At 41.1% G+C, this 22,075-nt stretch overlaps 1 protein-coding gene across 1 annotated transcript; it reads left to right on the top strand.

The window, feature by feature from the left end:
- The first annotated feature begins 3,655 nt into the window (after positions 1-3,655).
- LOC123327436 (serine/arginine repetitive matrix protein 1-like) lies at positions 3,656-4,681 on the top strand. Its single transcript, XM_044923851.1, has one exon. It carries the CDS (start codon positions 3,656-3,658, stop codon positions 4,679-4,681), a length of 1,026 nt encoding a protein of 341 aa, XP_044779786.1.
- The last annotated feature ends 17,394 nt before the right edge of the window (positions 4,682-22,075 follow it).

Genomic DNA, 22,075 nt, shown 5'->3' with positions numbered 1-22,075 from the left:
TTTTTCAAGTAATAAAAATTTAAGAATTCTAAAGTCAGGTACATTGTTAGAAGACATAAATGATAAAGAAAAACTCCTGAAGATTATCGAAAACGAACACATAAAGAATAATCACAGAGGCATTAACGAAATTTTTATATCTATAAGAGAAAAATACTATTATCCAAAAATGCAAAAGTTTATTCAAAATTATATTAACAATTGTAAAATTTGTAATTTAGCCAAATATGATAGACAACCTATAAAATATAATTTTAATATTACAGAAACGCCAGATAAAATAAACGATATAATTCACATAGACATCTGGTATCCTAAAAGAAACATTATGTACGTTACATCAATTGACAAAATGTCTAAATATGCCACTGCTCAACATATTAAAGACAGATCTTGGATTTCTTTGCTTAACGCAATCAAATTAAGAATTCAATACTTAGGAAAGCCGAAAAAGATTGTAACTGATAACGAATTCGATATTGTCGTAATTAAGCAATTTCTCCTCGAAAATAACATAGATATACACTTTACAACTCCTTATAAGAAAACTGGAAACTCTGATGTGGAAAGATTGCACTTAACCCTAAATGAACATATGCGATTGTATAATGCTGATCCAAACAATTTTGACACTATTCAAGAAAATGTTTATAAAGCAATTGTTTGCTATAATAACACAATTCATTCAACCACAAATATTAGACCGATAGATTTATTTAATAATATACTTTGTCACGAAGACATCTCTAAACTATCCGAAAAGAAACAAACAAACTTTAAATGCAAAACAGGATAACATAAACGAGTCAAACTTCTCAAATATATTTGTAAAAAATAATCAAGTAGGAAAATCAAATCCAAAATATAAAGAAATAAGTAATTACACTCAATACGGTAACTACTTGATTAATAATAAAGACAATAAACGAAAAATCTATAAGGATCAGGTGAAACGGAAATATAAATATCAAAATGAAGATTGTGAAACCTAACATTTCTGTACTCCTATTATTTACATATGTATTACTTAATGAAATAATTTCAACCACATACTTGAAACTTACGCTGGGGGAGTCATGTATACCCTTACATACCCTCTTATTAGATTAAGTTATGTTAGAATACACATGGCGCTAAGCTTTTTGTCTGAGCTTAGCTTTATTTTTAGTCAGTAGATAAGAAGACCTCGATCTGTACACATCATTGAATAAACCCTCAATTTGTTAAGCGAAACCTTTCGTTTTGTTTTAACCCCTCTTTAATCGACAAAGAAGTCGATGGGTGCTTAACTGAGGAGTTCAACCTTCAACCTACAGACGACAACGAAGTCGTTTCTGGAGGCAACGATCTTTTGGACACAACGGTCTCTGCTCGGAAGGCCCTATCAACCTTCCACATAACTATATGGCTCTGAAATGGCTGAATAACATCGAAAGTCCGTCCAGCAGAATAGCGAGATGGGCGCTGGAGCTGCAACAGTACGATTTCGAAATCTCGTACAGGAAGGGCCAGCTGAACATCGTCGCCGACGCGCTTTCAAGGCAACCACTGCAAGAGACGAGCCGAAGAGTGAGCGTGGAGGAGGACGGACAACCGAGAGAGCAGCAGGAGTGTAGGTGGCTGGAGGAGATGCGGAGAAAAGTGAAGCAGCAGCCGGAAAAATTTCCAGACTATCTGGAGGAAGACGACAAGCTGTATCGGCACATACCGCATCGGGCGGGCAACGAGGAGGTGGCATCATGGAAGATGTGTGTACCGGTCGGGCAGAGACGGCGTGTCATGACCGAGAACCACGACATGCCAACTGCAGGACATTTGGGAAGCCGCAAGACGATTGCCAGGATTGCAGCCCGGTATCATTGGCCAGGAATGCATCGGGACATAAGGAAGTATGTACGAAACTGCGAGAGCTGCATGAAATACAAGTCCAGCCACCTACAGGCGGCCGGGAAGATGTTGACACAGGTGCCGGAGGAACCATGGGCAACCGTGTGCGCAGACTTCGTGGGCCCCCTGCCGCGATCGAAGCATGGGAATTCAATGCTGTTGGTCCTGGTGGATAGATTTTCAAAGTGGACCGAGATCGTCCCTATGAGAAGGGCGACAACTGAGACGCTGCGTAAGGCCGTTCGAGAGCGGATAGTGGCCAGATTCGGAGTGCCCAAAGTGATGATCACCGACAACGGCGTGCAGTTCACGAGTAGGGCGTTCAGGAGGTTTTTGGAGGAGCTGGGGGTTCGACACCAGCTCACGGCTCCATATACCCCGCAAGAGAACCCTACGGAAAGGGCAAACAGGACCGTCAAAACAATGATCGCGCAATTCACAGGTGGCGATCAGAGGACATGGGACGAGTACTGGCCGGAGCTGCAGCTGGCGGTCAACACAAGTGTGGCGGAGAGCACAGGGTACTCGTCGGCGTTCATAACGCAGGGAAGGGAGCCGAGGCTGCCCAACGCGTTGTTTGACGAGAAAACGACCGGGACCGGAAAGTGTATCCAGACACCGGGGGAAAATGCGGAAAAATTAAAGGACATATTCGAACTGGTGCGGAGGAACATGGAGAAGGCGGCACAGGATCAGGCACGGCACTACAACCTCAGAAGACGGCCGTGGAGACCCAAGGTGCGGGACACAGTATGGGCCAAAGAGCACCACCTGTCAAAGGCAGCCGAAGGCTTCGCGGCAAAATTAGCCCCAAGGTTTGACGGGCCGTACACGATAAAGAAATTCACGTCACCAGTTATATGCGTCCTAGAACACAAGACGACCAAAAAAAGAAAAGACCGCTCACATCAGAGATCTGAAGCCGGGAAGCGCGGACGCCGACGGGCAAGAACACTCAAAAAATAATAATAATAACAATAATAATAAAAAGGGAAGAAAAAAAAAAAATATATATATATCTATACAAAACAAATAATAATAGTAAATCAAAAAAAAAAAAATAAAATAAAATAATAATAAAGGAAAAAAAAAATAAACAAATAAATAAAAAAAAAAAAAAAAAAAAGGAGAGTTAAAAATATAAATATCAAAATAAATAAATAAATAAAAAAAAAAAAAAAGGAAACAAAATAAATAAATAAATAGCCAAATAATATATATTTTATAATGAATATCAAAAAAAAAAATATAAATAAATAAAAAAAGTATAAAAAAAATAAAAAAAAAATAAGAAAAAATACAATAAAATAAAATAATAATAAAAAATATAATAATATATGATAAATAAATAATTAGAGAAATATATTAAAAAAAAAAACGAATCAATTCGTTGGGGAGGAAAGGGGGAAGACGATACAAGGTATCGAGTCGAAGCAGAAGTCAGCAACACACACGCACAGGCCCGTCAGAGCGCGAGAGCGGGACAGGGAGCGTACGCAGCCAAGCTCCGTTGTCAGTACAGGAATAACGGAACGGAGTAACGGAATAAGGAGCAGACGCAGAGGGTACGCAGCCAAGCTCCGTTATCAGTACAGGAATAACGGAACGGAGTAACGGTATAAGGAGAAGACGCAGCGGGTACGCAGCCAAGCTCCGTTATCAGTACAGGAATAACGGAACGGAGTAACGGAATAAGGAGAAGACGCAAAAACCGAGGTTTCGTCGTGGAGAGCGCGGCTCGAGCTGGTCTATTCAATTTTAGATCATCATGGCAGCGCACGTGTTTAACGCCCGGGAAGTTAGAGAGACCGGCGCCGGGGAACAGCCCGGAGCGATGGGGAGTAGGGATTCCGATTCCTACCTCCAGCTCCTGGCGTCACCCCTGGTGTCGCGATCCCCATCCCCGGGAAGTATGGAGGACCCGGAAGAGATCCCGGACGTAAATCTGGAGGACGACCAGCCAATGGCGGAGGAGGAGGGCGTGGCCGAGGTCATCACCCTCTCCTCGGAGAGCGAAGACGACGGAGGCGAGACGGTCACGCCGGAGGTGTCCTCGGACGAGGACGAGACCGCGCGGAAGGCCAGGGCGCGGATGGCTTACCGGAGCGTCCGGCGGGCTACGCAGGGCCAGGGACGGATATGCCTCGGAATCACGCCGCCGACCGGGGACCCGGTGGAGGCGAGACGGTTCATGGAGGCACGAGTCGCCACCCTGCGGCGTTTACAGCAAATGGTAGACGCGCGGAGGGCCGCCGCCGCCGAGACCGCATGGCAGGAGCGGCTGGCTCGGCTGCAAGAGGAGGAAGAGGCGTTGTGGGCACCAACCACGGAGCAGCCGGAGCCCACGCAGCCGCCGTTGCCGTTGACGCCGCCGCCACGGCAGCCGCCGCCGCCGGCGCTGTCGCCGCCCCCACCACCACCCCGGATGACGGCGGCGCTGTCACCGCCACCACCACCACCCCGGATGACGGCGGCGCAGTCGCCGCCACCGACACCACCACGGCCGCCGCGCACGCCGGCGACACCACCGCCGCAACCTCGCTCGCCGACGCCACCACCCCAGCAGGGGGAATGGCCGCGGTATGACCGGCAACAGGCGTGGGAGATGCCCCAGGCCCACGTCGGCCAGGTGGTCCGCACGTTCGAGATGGGCGGCCGGCTGTGGCACCAACAGTCGGTGACGTGGACGTGGCCCGCGTCGGTGGAGACCGAGGACGCGCCGGAAGCCCGGGTGTGGGAAGAGGCGGAAGCGATCGGCTGGAGGATGCCGGACCAGGAGTCCCGCGATCCCTGATTGCGCGCCCGAGCAAGAGAAGCAAGCCCGGAGAAGGAGGGCCCGGAGAAGGAGGGCCCGAAGGAGGAGAGCCCGGGAGACGCAAACCCGGAAAGGGAGGAGTGGAGCTGGCCGGCGCCAGGTGAGGCGCCACCACCACCAAAGCTGCCGAGGCAGATGTCGTGCCCAGAGGCGCGGCAACCGCCGCCCCGCCCATGCCCTTGCAGGCAGGCGTCGCTGGATGGGCAGAAGTGGAGGGAGGTACCGACGGAGGACTGGCCGCCCCAGGTGGCCGAGGAGGCGGCTCGACAAGGGACCCGGAAGCGACGAGGGCACTGGGCCAAGTTGTTCGAGCTGGGCGGGCAGCGCTACCGTCTTAAGGTGCGGAGGGGCGGGGAAGTGAGAGTGACGGTCGCCGAATAAAGACGCCAGACGGCAGTGGAAAACCGTATGTCGGGGTTTTATAACACCGGCATGGTAACAAAAAAAAAAAAACACAAAAGGAATTTTGGGGCGGGAGGGGAAGGCAGGAGAATTTGAATGTCAAACAGATGGAGCGGAGTCGTCAGTGGCACCGGACGAAGGAACGGGGAAGCGGCCGATACAAAGGGACACCGGGGCGGAGGACCGCCGGAACCAACAGTTTTAAAATTCACCGAAGGAAGGGGGAGATGTGAGGAGTTGTAAAACTCCCCACAAATCTCCTGTAGGGGAGCGGCCTAGCAACAGTCGAGACGAAGGGCGAAGCGGAAAGACCGAGAGTTAACGGTACCGCAGTGGACCTTGGACTCCGCTGGCCAAGGGCGAAGAGGTCGAACGGTAACGGTGCGGGCACAAAGAGGACGCACCGTGAACTAACGGTACCGCTGTGGACCTTGGACCCCAGCGAGTCAAGGGCAGGCCGGTTAAACGGTAACGGGGCGGGCACAAAGAGGACGCACCGTGAATCAACGGTACAATATGTGGACCTTGTACCCAAGCGGGCCGTGCGCAAAAAGGGAAATAGCGGGATCCCTGCGGCCTATAAAGGGTAGGCGCGAGCACGAATGCGGGACAGTGAAGGAGACCGGGAGGTCGCGTGCGGACGGTGGCCAAGTGTCGGAGTGTCGAGCGAAGGTATCGGAAGTGTGAACACGCGGGCGAACGCGAGAAAAGGAGCAGTGCGAGCATCGGGCGACGAGAAGCCCGAAGGATTCAGAAGGACGAATCGCCACAAGCGAGTGGAGATTCTGGGAGCGAAGGACAAGGAGCCGACGTGCCAGAAGGATCGTCGGAGTCAGTGGTCGGTACAGGTGGTTCCAGGACGAGCGTTGCCTCACCCGGGACGATACACCCTAACCCCACAACATCCTAAACCCAGACCGACCGGCGGGGTTCTGCCAGAGGAGGCGACTGCGACGTAGCGGGTTCAAGGCGGACAGTGGAGTCAGTGGTCGGTACAGGTGGTTCCAGGACGAGCGTTGCCTCACCCGGGACGACACACCCGTGCCCCATAACATCCTAGTCCCGACCGGACCGACTCGTCGTCCACGTCAAGGAGCCAGCGGTACCAAGGAGGCGAGGCAGTACACCAGGAGCGCCGCAGGAAGTAGCGAGGTATCCACAACTCTCTAGAAGAATTATCCCCTGTATTAGAAACAGCAAAATAAACGACTATATCCCGAACCTATTGCTTTTCCTTGGTCGGGCAATCACACAAATCACAAATTTGGTGGGACGAACGCACAAACTCTCTGAGCTAGCCGCTGCAATCAGTAGCGAGCGAAATAAAGAAAATCAGTTCGTTACAAGCTTACGTGCCACTAATGAGAATCGAGGAGGAGGGCGCAAAAAAAATATTCTAAAAATATTCGGTAAATATATGTTAAAAATATTAAGTTGACAAACACTAGAAATATATACTAGAAACAAAAACTATATTTGCACTGTGCTGTGTAGCTTACGTGCCACTAATGAGAATCGAGGAGGAGGGCGCAAAATTTGTACTTGCAAAATTTTCCATTTGCTTAGTTTAATTTCTAAATTAATTACTTATTCTCTCATTGTGTGTGTGTGCCATCTTCAGTTTGCAGCCTTTGGGATAATCTTCTGCCTCCCTGAAGTGTGTGTCTGTATGTGTGTGTGTGGAGTCTGCTGTTTGCATGTGTGTGAGTGTAGCTTGTCATTTATTTATTTTATGCCACACCGATTCCGCGAGTTTAATTTAAATTAGTAATATTTAAAAAAAATATTCGGTATATATATGTTAAAAATACTAAGTTGACAAACACTAGAAATATATACTAGAAACAAAAACTATATTTGCACTGTGCTGCGTAGCTTACGTGCCACTAATGAGAATCGAGGAGGAGGGCGCAAAAAAATATTCGGTAAATATATGTTAAAAATATTAAGTTGACAAACACTAGAAATATATACTAAGAACAAAATCTATATTTGCACTGTGCCATGTAGCTTACGTGCCACTAATGAGAATCGAGGAGGAGGGCGCAAAATTTGTACTTGCAAAATTTTCCATTTGCTTAGTTTAATTTCTAAATTAATTACTTATTCTCTCATTGTGTGTGTGTGCCATCTTCAGTTTGCAGCCTTTGGGATAATCTTCTGCCTCCCTGAAGTGTTTTTTTTTTTTTTTTTTTTTTTTAATTCGTTTATTGCATCCTTATTATTAACTATATACTATACAACATAATAACATTTATGAGGGCAAATCCAGGACTCCCCGCGCTATGGCCGTGAAGCATTGCTTCGCGAGGACGATCAGGATTTGCTCACTCGTGGACCCTCCTGGCTCTCTCGGCTCTTCTGAGCTCGGTGGTTATCGCTGCGGCGAAGCTGTTGACCGCTTTCCATTCCGCCTCCCCCTGCAGCATGAATGGGACTAGGTTGTCCGCATTCAGTCTGCCGCCAAGTACGGTTTCCAGAGAGCTCCGTTCCCTGTGGTATTTCACGCACGAGAAGAGAACGTGCTCAGCTGTTTCGCTCCGACCACCTCCACACCATGGACAGTCATCCGCATCATCGTGTCCAAAGCGCATCAGGTAGCTGCGAAAGCAACCGTGCCCGCTGATCAGCTGCGTTAGGTGGAACGTAATGTCGCCGTGCTTCCGCTCTAGCCACGGCTTGAGGTTGGGTATCAGCTGCTGCGTCCAGCGACTCTTGGGCTCGTTGGTCCACCTGTGCTGCCATGTCTCCAGGGTGTGCTGCCTTGCTTCAGCTCGTATTGCCTTCTTGACGCCGGGGGAGAGTCTTCGACCGTGGGTTTGGTTGAAGACCACTTCGTTTTCCTTCGTTAACAGGTCCAGAGGCGGTATCCCTGCGATCACCAATGCCGCCGCGTTGGACACTGTTCTGAAGGCGCAGCAGACACGTAAGGCCGAAAGTCTGTGGGTAGCATTTAGGCCCTGGGCGTAGCTTTCGGTACCAAGCGCTTTATGTTTGAAAGCGCCCGATTTACTCCTGCTGCTTTAGAGTTAGCGTAGGCAAGGTGTTCTCGGAACGAAAGCCTGGTGTCTATCATGACTCCCAGATACTTGATTGCCCGAGAGGAGGACACCTTGGTACAGCCTACTTCGACAGTGGCCGTCTCCACCGCTTTCCTTGAGCTAATCAGGACAGCCTCAGTCTTCTCCGGCGCCAGCTCTAGCCCCATTGAACTGAGCCAATGTTCGATGGCCCTGATGTTTTGGTTGCAGCTTTCTTCGGCCTTGCCGGGATACTTGTCAACAACGAGCATGGCCACGTCGTCCGCGAAGCCTACGATCTCGCTCCTCCCGACCAGCGGTAGACGAAGTATCCCGTCGTACATGGTGTTCCACAGAAGCGGGCCGAGGACCGAGCCTTGTGGGACTCCACCGGTGACCTGGTGCCTGAAGACGCCTTCCGACGACTCGCACAGTAAGACCCGATCAGAAAAATAGCTGCGTATGATCCTGACTAGGTAGGCTGGGACGCTGAAGCCAATTAGTGCTTCTAGGATCCGGTCCCATCTCGCTGTGTTGAAGGCGTTCCTGATGTCTAGAGTGACCATGAGGCAGTACTCTTTGCTGCCACCCTTCCATCTGGTGCCGTCGATTGCTTGGGCCGCTACTTCGACCACTCTGTTGACAGCGTCGACGGTGGACCGCGCTTTCCTGAATCCGAACTGGGACCGTGAGAGGTCACCCGCGTCGGCGATAGCCCTCTCAAGCCGAATACACACCAGTTTCTCCAGGAGCTTGCCAGTTCCATCGATGAGGCATATTGGCCGGAACGATGAAGGCTCCTCGGGTGGTTTCCCTGGTTTTGGGAGGAGAAGCAGCTTTTGGTTTTTCCAGCAACTCGGGAAAACTCCTTCCTCCAGGCATTTGGTGAATGCCTTCGCAAACGAGTCTGGCTGGAGGTGGAGAGCAAGCCGAAGCGCCCTGTTCGGAATGCCGTCGGGTCCGGGGGCAGTCCTTCAGCAGTTTTGCCAGCTCCAGGATCTCGTCACTGCTGACCGTGGCGTGGGAATCGACGTGGTCCCCTGTGGCTGGGTCGGCTGGGCGTAACCCATCCATCACAGGGAACAGGTGTTCCGCTACACTGCGGAGCATCGCTAGGTCCAGTAGCTTAGGAGTCCTGGTGTACGCCTTCTTGACCACCACCTTGTAGGCACTTCCCCATGGGTCGCTGTCGGCAGAGTCGCATAGGTCGAGGAAGCATTTGCGCTTGCTCTCCCTTATGGCTAACTTAAGCGTTTTTCTGCGGGCTCTGTATTCGGATTGGCGTTCGGCAAAGGACTCCGCACCTCTCGCGCGTTGGTAGCGACGTCAGGCGGAGAGGCACTCACGACGAGCCGTCTCTATCTCCTGGTTCCACCAGTAGACAGGGGCTCTTTGTCGGCTATGCGGCCTGCACGATTGCATGCTGGCGTCGCACGCGGCCTTCAGCCGCCTCATCAGCTCCACTGCCGTCAGCTCGGCTCCTGGGTATTACATCGTAGGTCATCTAGCGTATTGGCTTCCAGAGGGATCTTATAATTAAAACTAAACCATTATAACTTTCACAGAAGCATATTTTGTTATGTATATCTATTAGCAATTGTTATAAATTTCATGTTGTAGTTAATTACCGCTAATTAATATGAAATATTTTTTGATTTTGATTGTCGATTATCAAAACAACATAAGAACTTATTTTAGAAATATAACGATTTATTTAGATACGAACCTCTTATTCTTTGGTCCTTGATTTACGACATCATTTGTTCTGATTTTACATCAGCGCAGCTCCTGAAACTACATCGCAGCTCATCTAGCTTATTGGCTCCCAGAGGATACAGGAACAGAACAAAACCATTACAAGTTTAGTTTTATTAGTAAACAGCATACGTTTTAATTAGCATTAACGATGTCGTGGCCAAGACTAGAACTGACTTAATTTCAAAAAACATTATATATAAAATTATCAAATATTATAAATTAAAAATAGACTAGAAAGATTAAGTTTACTTAAAAATATTCTGAACATATCCGGTAAATATATGTTAAAAATATTAAGTTGACAAACCCTAGAAATATATACCAAGAACAAAATCTATATTTGCACTGTGCCGTGTAGCTTACGTGCCACTAATGAGAATCGAGGAGGAGGGCGCAAAAAAATATTCGGTAAATGTATGTTAAAAATATTAGGTTGACACTGTGCTGTGTAGCTTACGTGCCACTAATAAGAATCGAGGAGGAGGGCGCAAAATTTGTACTTCCAAAATTTTCCATTTGCTTAGTTTAATTTCTAAATTAATTACTTATTCTCTCATTGTGTGTGTGTGCCATCTTCAGTTTGCAGCCTGTGGGATAATCTTCTGCCTCCCTGAAGTGTGTGTCTGTATGTGTGTGTGTGGAGTCTGCTGTTTGCATGTGTGTGAGTGTAGCTTGTCATTTATTTATTTTATGCCACATCGATTCCGCGAGTTTAATTTAAATTAGTAATATTTAAAAAAAATATTCGGTATATATATGTTAAAAATACTAAGTTGACAAACACTAGAAATATGTACTAGAAACAAAAACTATATTTGCACTGTGCTGCGTAGCTTACGTGCCACTAATGAGAATCGAGGAGGAGGGCGCAAAAAAAATATTCTAAAAATATTCGGTAAATATATGTTAAAAATATTAAGTTGACAAACACTAGAAATATATACTAGATACAAAAACTATATTTGCACTGTGCTGTGTAGCTAACGTGCCACTAATGAGAATCGAGGAGGAGGGCGCAAAATTTGTACTTGCAAAATTTTCCATTTGCTTAGTTTCATTTCTAAATTAATTACTTATTCTCTCATTGTGTGTGTGTGCCATCTTCAGTTTGCAGCCTTTGGGATAATCTTCTGCCTCCCTGAAGTGTGTGTCTGTATGTGTGTGTGTGGAGTCTGCTGTTTGCATGTGTGTGAGTGTAGCTTGTCATTTATTTATTTTATGCCACATCGATTCCGCGAGTTTAATTTAAATTAGTAATATTTAAAAAAAATATTCGGTATATATATGTTAAAAATACTAAGTTGACAAACACTAGAAATATATACTAGAAACAAAAACTATATTTGCACTGTGCTGCGTAGCTTACGTGCCACTAATGAGAATCGAGGAGGAGGGCGCAAAAAAATTATCTAAAAATATTCGGTAAATATATGTTAAAAATATTAAGTTGACAAACACTAGAAATATATACTAGAAACAAAAACTATATTTGCACTGTGCTGTGTAGCTAACGTGCCACTAATGAAAATCGAGGAGGAGGGCGCAAAAAAAATATTCTAAAAATATTCGGTAAATATATGTTAAAAATATTAAGTTGACAAACACTAGAAATATATACTAGAAACAAAAACTATATTCGCACTGTGCTGCGTAGCTTACGTGCCACTAATGAGAATCGAGGAGGAGGGCGCAAAAAAATATTCGGTAAATATATGTTAAAAATATTCAGTTGACAAACACTAGAAATATATACTAACAAGAAAATCTATATTTGCACTGTGCCGTGTAGCTTACGTGCCATTAATGAGAATCGAGGAGGAGGGCGCAAAAAAAATATTCTAAAAATATTCGGTAAATATATGTTAAAACTATTAAGTTGACAAACACTAGAAATATATACTAGAAACAAAAACTATATTTGCACTGTGCTGCGTAGCTTACGTGCCACTAATGAGAATCGAGGAGGAGGGCGCAAAAAAATATTCGGTAAATATATGTTAAAAATATTAAGTTGACAAACACTAGAAATATATACTAAGAACAAAATCTATATTTGCACTGTGCCGTGTAGCTTACCTGCCACTAATGAGAATCGAGGAGGAGGGCGCAAAATTTGTACTTGCAAAATTTTCCATTTGCTTAGTTTAATTTCTAATTAATTACTTATTCTCTCATTGTGTGTGTGTGCCATCTTCAGTTTGCAGCCTTTGGGATAATCTTTTGCCTCCCTGAAGTGTGTGTCTGTATGTGTGTGTGTGGAGTCTGCTGTTTGCATGTGTGTGAGTGTAGCTTGTCATTTATTTATTTTATGCCACATCGATTCCGCGAGTTTAATTTAAATTAGTAATATTTAAAAAAATATTCGGTATATATATGTTAAAAATACTAAGTTGACAAACACTAGAAATATTTACTAGAAACAAAAACTATATTTGCACTGTGCTGCGTAGCTTACGTGCCACTAATGAGAATCGAGGAGGAGGGCGCAAAAAAAATATTCTAAAAATATTCGGTAAATATATGTTAAAAATATTAAGTTGACAAACACTAGAAATATATACTAGAAACAAAAACTATATTTGCACTGTGCTGCGTAGCTTACGTGCCACTAATGAGAATCGAGGAGGAGGGCGCAAAAAAATATTCGGTAAATATATGTTAAAAATATTAAGTTGACAAACACTAGAAATATATACTAAGAACAAAATCTATATTTGCACTGTGCCGTGTTGCTTACGTGCCATTAATGAGAATCGAGGAGGAGGGCGCAAAAAAAATATTCTAAAAATATTCTAAAAATATTCGGTAAATATATGTTAAAAATATTAAGTTGACAAACACTAGAAATATATACTAGAAACAAAAACTATATTTGCACTGTGCTGCGTAGCTTACGTGCCACTAATGAGAATCGAGGCGAAGGGCGCAAAATTTTTATTTGCAAAATTTTCCATTTGCTTAGTTTAATTTCTAAATTAATTACTTATTCTCTCATTGTGTGTGTGTGCCATCTTCAGTTTGCAGCCTTTGGGATAATCTTCTGCCTCCCTGAAGTGTGTGTCTGTATGTGTGTGTGTGGAGTCTGCTGTTTGCATGTGTGTGAGTGTAGCTTGTCATTTATTTATTTTATGCCACATCGATTCCGCGAGTTTAATTTAAATTAGTAATATTTAAAAAAAATATTCGGTATATATATGTTAAAAATACTAAGTTGACAAACACTAGAAATATTTACTAGAAACAAAAACTATATTTGCACTGTGCTGCGTAGCTTACGTGCCACTAATGAGAATCGAGGAGGAGGGCGCAAAAAAAATATTCTAAAAATATTCGGTAAATATATGTTAAAAATATTAAGTTGACAAACACTAGAAATATATACTAGAAACAAAAACTATATTTGCACTGTGCTGCGTAGCTTACGTGCCACTAATGAGAATCGAGGAGGAGGGCGCAAAAAAATATTCGGTAAATATATGTTAAAAATATTAAGTTGACAAACACTAGAAATATATACTAAGAACAAAATCTATATTTGCACTGTGCCGTGTTGCTTACGTGCCATTAATGAGAATCGAGGAGGAGGGCGCAAAAAAAATATTCTAAAAATATTCTAAAAATATTCGGTAAATATATGTTAAAAATATTAAGTTGACAAACACTAGAAATATATACTAGAAACAAAAACTATATTTGCACTGTGCTGCGTAGCTTACGTGCACTAATGAGAATCGAGGAGGAGGGCGCAAAAAAATATTCGGTAAATATATGTTAAAAATATTAAGTTGACAAACACTAGAAATATATACTAAGAACAAAATCTATATTTGCACTGTGCCGTGTAGCTTACGTGCCACTAATGAGAATCGAGGAGGAGGGCGCAAAATTTGTACTTGCAATATTTTCCATTTGCTTAGTTTAATTTCTAAATTAATAACTTATTCTCTCATTGTGTGTGTGTGCCATCTTCAGTTTGCAGCCTTTGGGATAATCTTCTGCCTCCCTGAAGTGTGTGTCTGTATGTGTGTGTGTGGAGTCTGCTGTTTGCATGTGTGTGAGTGTAGCTTGTCATTTATTTATTTTATGCCACATCGATTCCGCGAGTTTAATTTAAATTAGTAATATTTAAAAAAAATATTCTAAAAATATTCGGTATATATATATTAAAAATACTAAGTTGACAAACACTAGAAATATATACCATAAACAAAAACTATATTTGCACTGTGCCGTGTAGCTTACGTGCCACTAATGAGAATCGAGGAGGAGGGCGCAAAAAAATATTCGGTTAATATATGTTAAAAATATTAAGTTGACAAACACTAGAAATATATACTAAGAACAAAATCTATATTTGCACTGTGCCGTGTAGCTTACGTGCCACTAATGAGAATCAAGGAGGAGGGCGCAAAATTTGTACTTGCAACATTTTCCATTTGATTAGTTTAATTTCTAAATTAATAACTTATTCTCTCATTGTGTGTGTGTGCCATCTTCAGTTTGCAGCCTTTGGGATAATCTTCTGCCTCCCTGAAGTGTGTGTATGTATGTGTGTGTGTGGAGTCTGCTGTTTGCATGTGTGTGAGTGTAGCTTGTCATTTATTTATTTTATGCCACATCGATTCCGCGAGTTTAATTTAAATTAGTAATATTTAAAAAATATTCTAAAAATATTCGGTATATATATATTAAAAATACTAAGTTGACAAACACTAGAAATATATACCATAAACAAAAACTATATTTGCACTGTGCCGTGTAGCTTACGTGCCACTAATGAGCATCGAGGAGGAGGGCGCAAAAAAATATTCGCTAAATATATGTTAAAAATATTAGGTTGACACTGTGCTGTGTAGCTTACGTGCCACTAATGAGAATCGAGGAGGAGGGCGCAAAATTTGTACTTGCAAAATTTTCCATTTGCTTAGTTTAATTTCTAAATTAATTACTTATTCTCTCATTGTGTGTGTGTGCCATCTTCAGTTTGCAGCCTTTGGGATAATCTTCTGCCTCCCTGAAGTGTGTGTCTGTATGTGTGTGTGTGGAGTCTGCTGTTTGCATGTGTGTGAGTGTAGCTTGTCATTTATTTATTTTATGCCACATCGATTCCGCGAGTTTAATTTAAATTAGTAATATTTAAAAAAAATATTCTGTAGTATGCACACATATCGGTTAACCACTGTATTCATAATATACAATCACATTGTAGCACTCTGTTGCAATGTGAACATAAACAGTTCAGCCCAAGCGTATGTTGAGGGCAACGTACCAAATTTGCATGATCAGCAGTACTCACGCTGGCCAAGCGCTGACCGCTAGTATGTGTGCCTATAGCACGCCTCCTCCAGCACCGTCGCTCGGCGACAATATATATATATATGTAGGAAACACAAATAAGCGTCGCTGCGCTGCAGGCTATGCCGGCAGCGCTGCTCCTCGACTTAGGCTAAGAAACCATTGTATTTAGATCGCCAAATTATTGACGAATTAACTTCGAATGGAGCGGGACCTTCCCTGCTCCTACAAATAAATAAAAAGTAAATTCAAACTGAAAATAAATCTTTCAACTGGGTGATATAACATGGCGTCCGTGACAGGACTCGTATAAGCTGTAGCAGAAGGAAAAGGAAGCCGCTTGTGATAAATTCCAACTTACATCAGCAAGCACTGGATGTGAGAAGATCAGCATGCCCGGCATTCGACGCTCCGCAGAAGAAAAAAAAAACTTTTAACCACGCAACAACTTCAACGAACAACTGGAGCGGAGAAACAATGATCTGAGTGAGTAGAGTGTGAGTGTGATGGGTAAAAACAGGGGCGGAGTTCGAAATAAAGCAAAGAAGAGAATAGCGCACCTAAAGTGGCTATTATATACGAACACTCCACCGCCAGTATGGTCGAAAGCTCAAAAACTACAAGCCGAGCTAGACCACTACGTCAAATTTCTTAATGAAACAAGCCCAACCACACCCGCTCACTCAGTAAATGAAATAAAATGCATACCAAAAATTAATAATATTCAACCTACCCAGCCGAAAAGCCTTCCGGAATTTAAGAAGATCTGCCCGAAGGACTGCGAGGGACCCCTGTTCACACCACATTGTGAACGCACTTGCAGGCATTGCAACACCGGCACCCAACACTAACAAGAGGACGTTATCATCAACGTGGTGAGCAGCCCGCTCACTACGTCATCGAGGGCGTGTCAGCGTGCCAACACCGGCGACGCCCAGCTGACACAGGATAACGTGGTGTGCAGCCCGCCCACTACGTCAACGCGGGAATAGTATTCACACTGTGGTGCGCTATCCGCACACTACAGCAACGGTGGATCTCCAACAACAAATGACAAGAGGGAACCGACAGCGCTTCAAAGAGCTCAAAATTTTTTTTTAATAGCACTGTGTGCAAAATTTTTTTCTGATTGCACTGCGATGCATATTTTTTTTTAATAATTATAAAAACCAATTGTAACATTGAGCGGAACCTTTTCTGCCCGATGAGAAGTTCGGCCTGTAAAGCCAAACGAAAATTTAGGTAGGAAACCTGTAAATTCATACGGATGAATTAATTTTAAATTTCTCACCGCCGCAAGGCGTCTTAACAAAAAAAAATGATATTTTAAAATTAAAAAAAAAAAAACAAAATCAATAAATACAAAATAAGTAAATGTCATTTGACAATTCTATAAGTAAATTTTACCAAGACCCAATATATTCAGAAAATACTGTATTAGGAGAAAAACTCTTTTCAAAAATGGGTCTAGTAGATGTTAAGTCAGTGGACTCCACTGCCAATGTAATCAACAAGGTCGAAGTTGTTCCTTTAAACCTGGATTACATAATAATTTGTTTAATTATTATAACAATAATTATGTTGATAAATACATGTTATAAAATATACAATATGCATAGTAAATGCCTTAAGAAAAGATATGTAAGCAGAGCTAATGACTTGGACAGGGTTTGATAGCTGAAAGGCAATAAATAAAGCAAAAAATAAAAAAGAAATTTAACACAAGTAAGCAAACATATAACTGCCCTGTCAAAAGCTTCAAAAAGAAAAGAGAAAAAAAAAGCCTAGTTATGAACATATAAATAAATATGAAAATATAAAATGAAATATAAAACATAATTAAATAAATCTTTTTATTAAATTTATTAAATAAATCTTTTTATTAACACCCCAGTTCCTAACTTGATGGATTGGCTAAATATAATAGCTAAAATCAAGAAACTGCGGGAAGACTTTGATAGATCGTTTAAGTGTCTCAATAAGAGTGCACCAATAAGTAACGATACAAAGATAAAACATTTAGAGACACTATTAGGAAAATATAACGAGGTTCGTGTCATAATACTTGACCACAATACGAAATTTTCTTCGTTACAACAGACACAAGTAAAAGATATAATATCTCGATTAAAAGAGAACATATTATATGTGTCACAAAGGCACAAGTTACAAGTACTTGTTCCAAATACACTAAATTTCCCAGCTGAACTATTACTAGACGTAATTGCTGAGGAAAGAAATAAGCCAACAGAAAGTAAAATAGTAGACAAGATGGCACAATCAGTAGTAGATTTCCTAAAAACAGCCTCGTCTCTATTATTTGAGTACGACGGCAAAGCAGAAAACCTATAGAGTTTCAAAGACGCTCTGAACTTGTTAGATTCGATAAAAGGAGAACATGAGACTTTAGCAGTCAATGTCATTAAGACCAAACTAAAAGGCCATGCTAGGAATCTCATTAGCACGGAAAATACTATACAGGAAATTAAAGATAAACTCTCGCGAACAGTAAAGGGTGAATCTGTTGAGGTACTCTCTGCAAAATTACTAAATCTGCAGCAAAAGAACAAAACAGCCAACCTTTACACGCAAGAGGTGGAGCAATTAACAAAAGCTCTAGAAGGTGCTTATATTAGTGATGGTTTGAAACCAGAACTTGCAAACAAATATAGCACGACACAAGCCGTCAAAGCAATGACGAGGAATTGCTCGATTGATAAAGTTAAAGTTATCATGCAAGCAGGCACGTTCAACAGTATGAACGATGCCATATCTAAATTTATAGACAGTTGCACAGAAGCAACTGGACACTCCAACGCTGTTCTGTTCTACCAAAATCAGACTCAGCGCGGTACATAACGCGGTCGATATAACACAAGGGGCCGCCCTTATTACAGAGGCGGTCATCGTTATAACAATACCAATAACAATAATAATAGAGGAAACTTTAGAGGCCGTGGCAACTCGAACCGAGGCCAAAACAACAATAATCAGGGATATGTAAGAGTAGCCCAAAATAACTCGGGAAACTCCGAACACCCTTTAGCTGCTCATCAATAAATAGACACAAGGTTCACAAAATTAATCTTAGCCAAAACATATTTGTTAATTTTGTCAATGTAGAAACAAATAAAAAACTTGTCTTTTTAATAGACACAGGTGCAGATATTTCCCTTCTAAAAGAAAATTCTGATATCTTTAATGATATCCAAGGCAACAATAAAATTAATATTCAAGGAATAGGACAAGAATTAATTCAATCCAAAGGATTAACTTCAATTGAGTACAGACAGGCAATTACATAATTCCACACGATTTTCATATAGTAGATTCACATTTCTTAATCCCATGTGATGGAATATTAGGAATTGATTTCATAAAGAAATTCAATTGTCAATTAGATTTTAATCAAACAGAAGATTGGCTCAAGATGAGACCAACTAATTTGAATTTCCCAATATACGTTCCAATAACATACAGCTCTGGTAATAACTCAATAATTCTACCAGCAAGATCCCAGGTTGTCCGAAAAATACAACTATCCTCAAATGAAGATAGTGTTTTAATAAAAAACCAGGAAATTCAAAAAGGCATTTATGTTGCAAACACAGTTGCAACAACCAAAATGCATTTGTCCGATTGCTGAATACAAATAATAAAGATCAAATAGTAAATATAAAAGATCTACAATATGAATCACTTTCGAACTATGACATAGTTCAAACCAATCCTGAAGCAAGAGAAAAAACTGTCATGTCTCAATTAACAAAAAATTTTCCACCACAATTCAAATCTACACTAACAGATTTATGCACCAAGTATAGCGATGTATTCGGACTTGAAACCGAATCAATCACAACAAATAATTTCTACAAACAAAAGCTAAGATTGACAGATGATGAACCAGTATATATTAAAAATTATAGAAATCCTCATAGTCAACTTGACGAAATTCAAGTACAGGTAGAAAAATTAATTAACAACAAAATAGTCGAACCGTCTGTGTCCCCATATAACAGCCCACTTTTGTTAGTTCCAAAGAAATCTCTTCCTGGTTCTGACAAGAAAAAATGGCGATTAGTAATTGACTATCGTCAAATTAATAAAAAATTGTTGTCCGATAAATTCCCACTCCCTAGAATTGATGATATTTTAGATCAACTAGGTAGAGCAAAATATTTTTCGTGCCTAGACTTAATGTCAGGTTTTCATCAAATTGAACTCGAAGAAAGTTCAAGAGATGTAACGTCTTTTTCAACGAGCAATGGCTCATATCGCTTCACGCGATTACCATTCGGTCTAAAAATAGCACCAAATTCTTTTCAGAGAATGATGACTATAGCTTTCTCTGGACTTGAACCTTCTCAAGCATTCCTGTATATGGATGATTTAATAGTTATTGGTTGTTCCGAAAAACATATGGTTAAAAACTTGACTGATGTTTTTGAGAAATGCAGGAAATACAACCTAAGGCTACATCCAGAAAAATGTTCATTTTTCATGCATGAAGTCACATTTTTGGGACACAAATGCACAGATAAAGGAATCTTGCCACATGACAAAAAGTATGACGTCATCAAAAATTATCCAGTCCCACACGATGCGGACAGTGCTAGACGATTTATTGCATTTTGCAATTACTATAGACGTTTTATCCAAAATTTTGCCGAATATTCTCGTCACATAACAAGATTATGTAAAAAAGATGTAAAATTCGAATGGACAGCTGAATGCCAGCATGCCTTCGAACATCTCAAATCGGCACTAGTTAATCCCAATTTATTACAATACACAAATTTCAGCAAAGAATTTTGCATAATAACGGATGCAAGTAAGCAAGCTTGTGGAGCAGTGTTAACTCAACGCAAAAAAGGTCTCCAACTTCCAGTGGCATATGCATCAAGAGCGTTTACAAAGGGTGAAAGTAATAAAAGCACAACAGAACAAGAATTGGCAGCAATTCATTGGGCAATAACTCATTTCAGACCATATATTTATGGTAGACATTTCACTGTCAAAACAGACCACAGACCACTTACATACCTGTTCTCTATGATAAATCCGAGCTCTAAACTAACTCGTATGAGACTTGAATTAGAGGAGTATAATTTTACAGTTGAGTATCTAAAGGGAAAAGACAACTATGTAGCTGATGCGTTATCAAGAATAACCATCAAAGAACTACAAGAAATGAACAGAAATATAAAGAAAGTCACTACAAGATATCAAAGTAGACAAAAATCCTGCGCAGGAGATAAAGAAATAGAATTGCCAAAGCAATCTATAGAAAAAGCTTCAAAGCCCAACGTATATGAAGTCATCAAAAATGACGAATTACGTAAAATAGTGACCTTGCATATAAAAAATATGCTATGTTTCTTTAAACATGGTAAGAAAATTATTGCAAGATATGATGTTAGCGATTTATATACTAATGGAATACTTGATTTAGGTCATTTTTTCCAAAGGCTTGAAATGCAAGCCGGTATAAATAAAATCAGCCAACTCAAAGTGGCACCGTGGGAAAATATCTTTGAATATGTTTCAATTGATACTTTCAAAATAATGGGCAATAAAATATTAAAATCATTAAGAGTAGCGCTACTCAACCCGGTGACCCTAATAGAAAAATTAAAAGAAAAAGAAGCTATATTGTCTACATTTCATGACGATCCAATACAAGGAGGTCACGCAGGCATCACAAAAACCTTGGCGAAGGTCAAAAGATACTATTACTGGAAAGGTATGTCTAAAGATATAACTGAGTACATTAAAAAATGTCAGAAATGCCAAAAATCAAAAGTGGCAAGAAATACAATAACTCCTTTAACAATAACAGAGACCCCAATAAAAGCTTTCGACAGGGTGATAGTGGACACTATAGGTCCGCTACCAAAATCAGGAAATGGCAATGAATATGCAATCACACTAATATGTGATTTAACTAAATATCTAGTTGCCATACCAGTTGCAAACAAAAGTGCAAATACTGTCGCTAAAGCAATTTATGAATCTTTTATTCTAAAGTACGGTCCAATGAAGACGTTCATTACGGACATGGGAACAGAATATAAGAATTCAGTTATAAATGACTTGTGCAAATATCTTAAAATAAAAAATATAACATCAACTGCACATCATCACCAGACAGTTGGAACAGTCGAAAGAAGTCACCGAACTTTCAATGAATATATACGTTCATACATATCGGTTGATAAAACTGATTGGGACGTATGGCTTAAATATTTCGTATACTGTTTTAACACGACCCCATCAATAGCACATAACTATTGTCCATACGAACTTGTCTTTGGTAAAACAAATAACTTGCCAAATCAATTTAATAGCATAACTAATATAGAACCCATATATAATGTAGATGATTATGCTAAGGAAAGTAAATATAGATTAGAAGTAGCCTATAAAAGAGCTAGAATTATGATAGACGAACATAAAGAGAAAAATAAGAAACTTTATGATCAGAAAGCAAAGAACTTAGATATAGTAGTAGGAGATAATGTTCTATTAAAAAACGAAACAGGTCATAAGTTGGATTCCAAATATACAGGTCCGTATAAAGTAACGGAAATAGGAGAAAATAATAACATTATAATAACTAATAATAAAAATAAAAAGCAAACTGTTCATAAAGACAGATTAAAAATTGCGACGTCGTAAATATTTATAGTATGATCATACATAGGCATAAAAATAAAAATAATAATATTAATAATAATAAAAAAAAAATATTTTTCTTTTTGAGGTTTTACTTAAAAATTCTCACTACATAAATGTACTTAAAAACAATCATAACACAATTTTTAATAATGTATAAACTACCTTTAAAATAACTTCATAATATTACGTTATTTTTCAAAAGGAGGGAGATGTAGTATGC

This window comes from Drosophila simulans, unplaced genomic scaffold, assembly GCF_016746395.2.
Source record: "Drosophila simulans strain w501 unplaced genomic scaffold, Prin_Dsim_3.1 Segkk7_quiver_pilon, whole genome shotgun sequence".
NCBI classification, from domain to species: domain Eukaryota; kingdom Metazoa; phylum Arthropoda; class Insecta; order Diptera; family Drosophilidae; genus Drosophila; species Drosophila simulans.
This window is presented reverse-complemented; position numbering and strand designations above follow the sequence as displayed.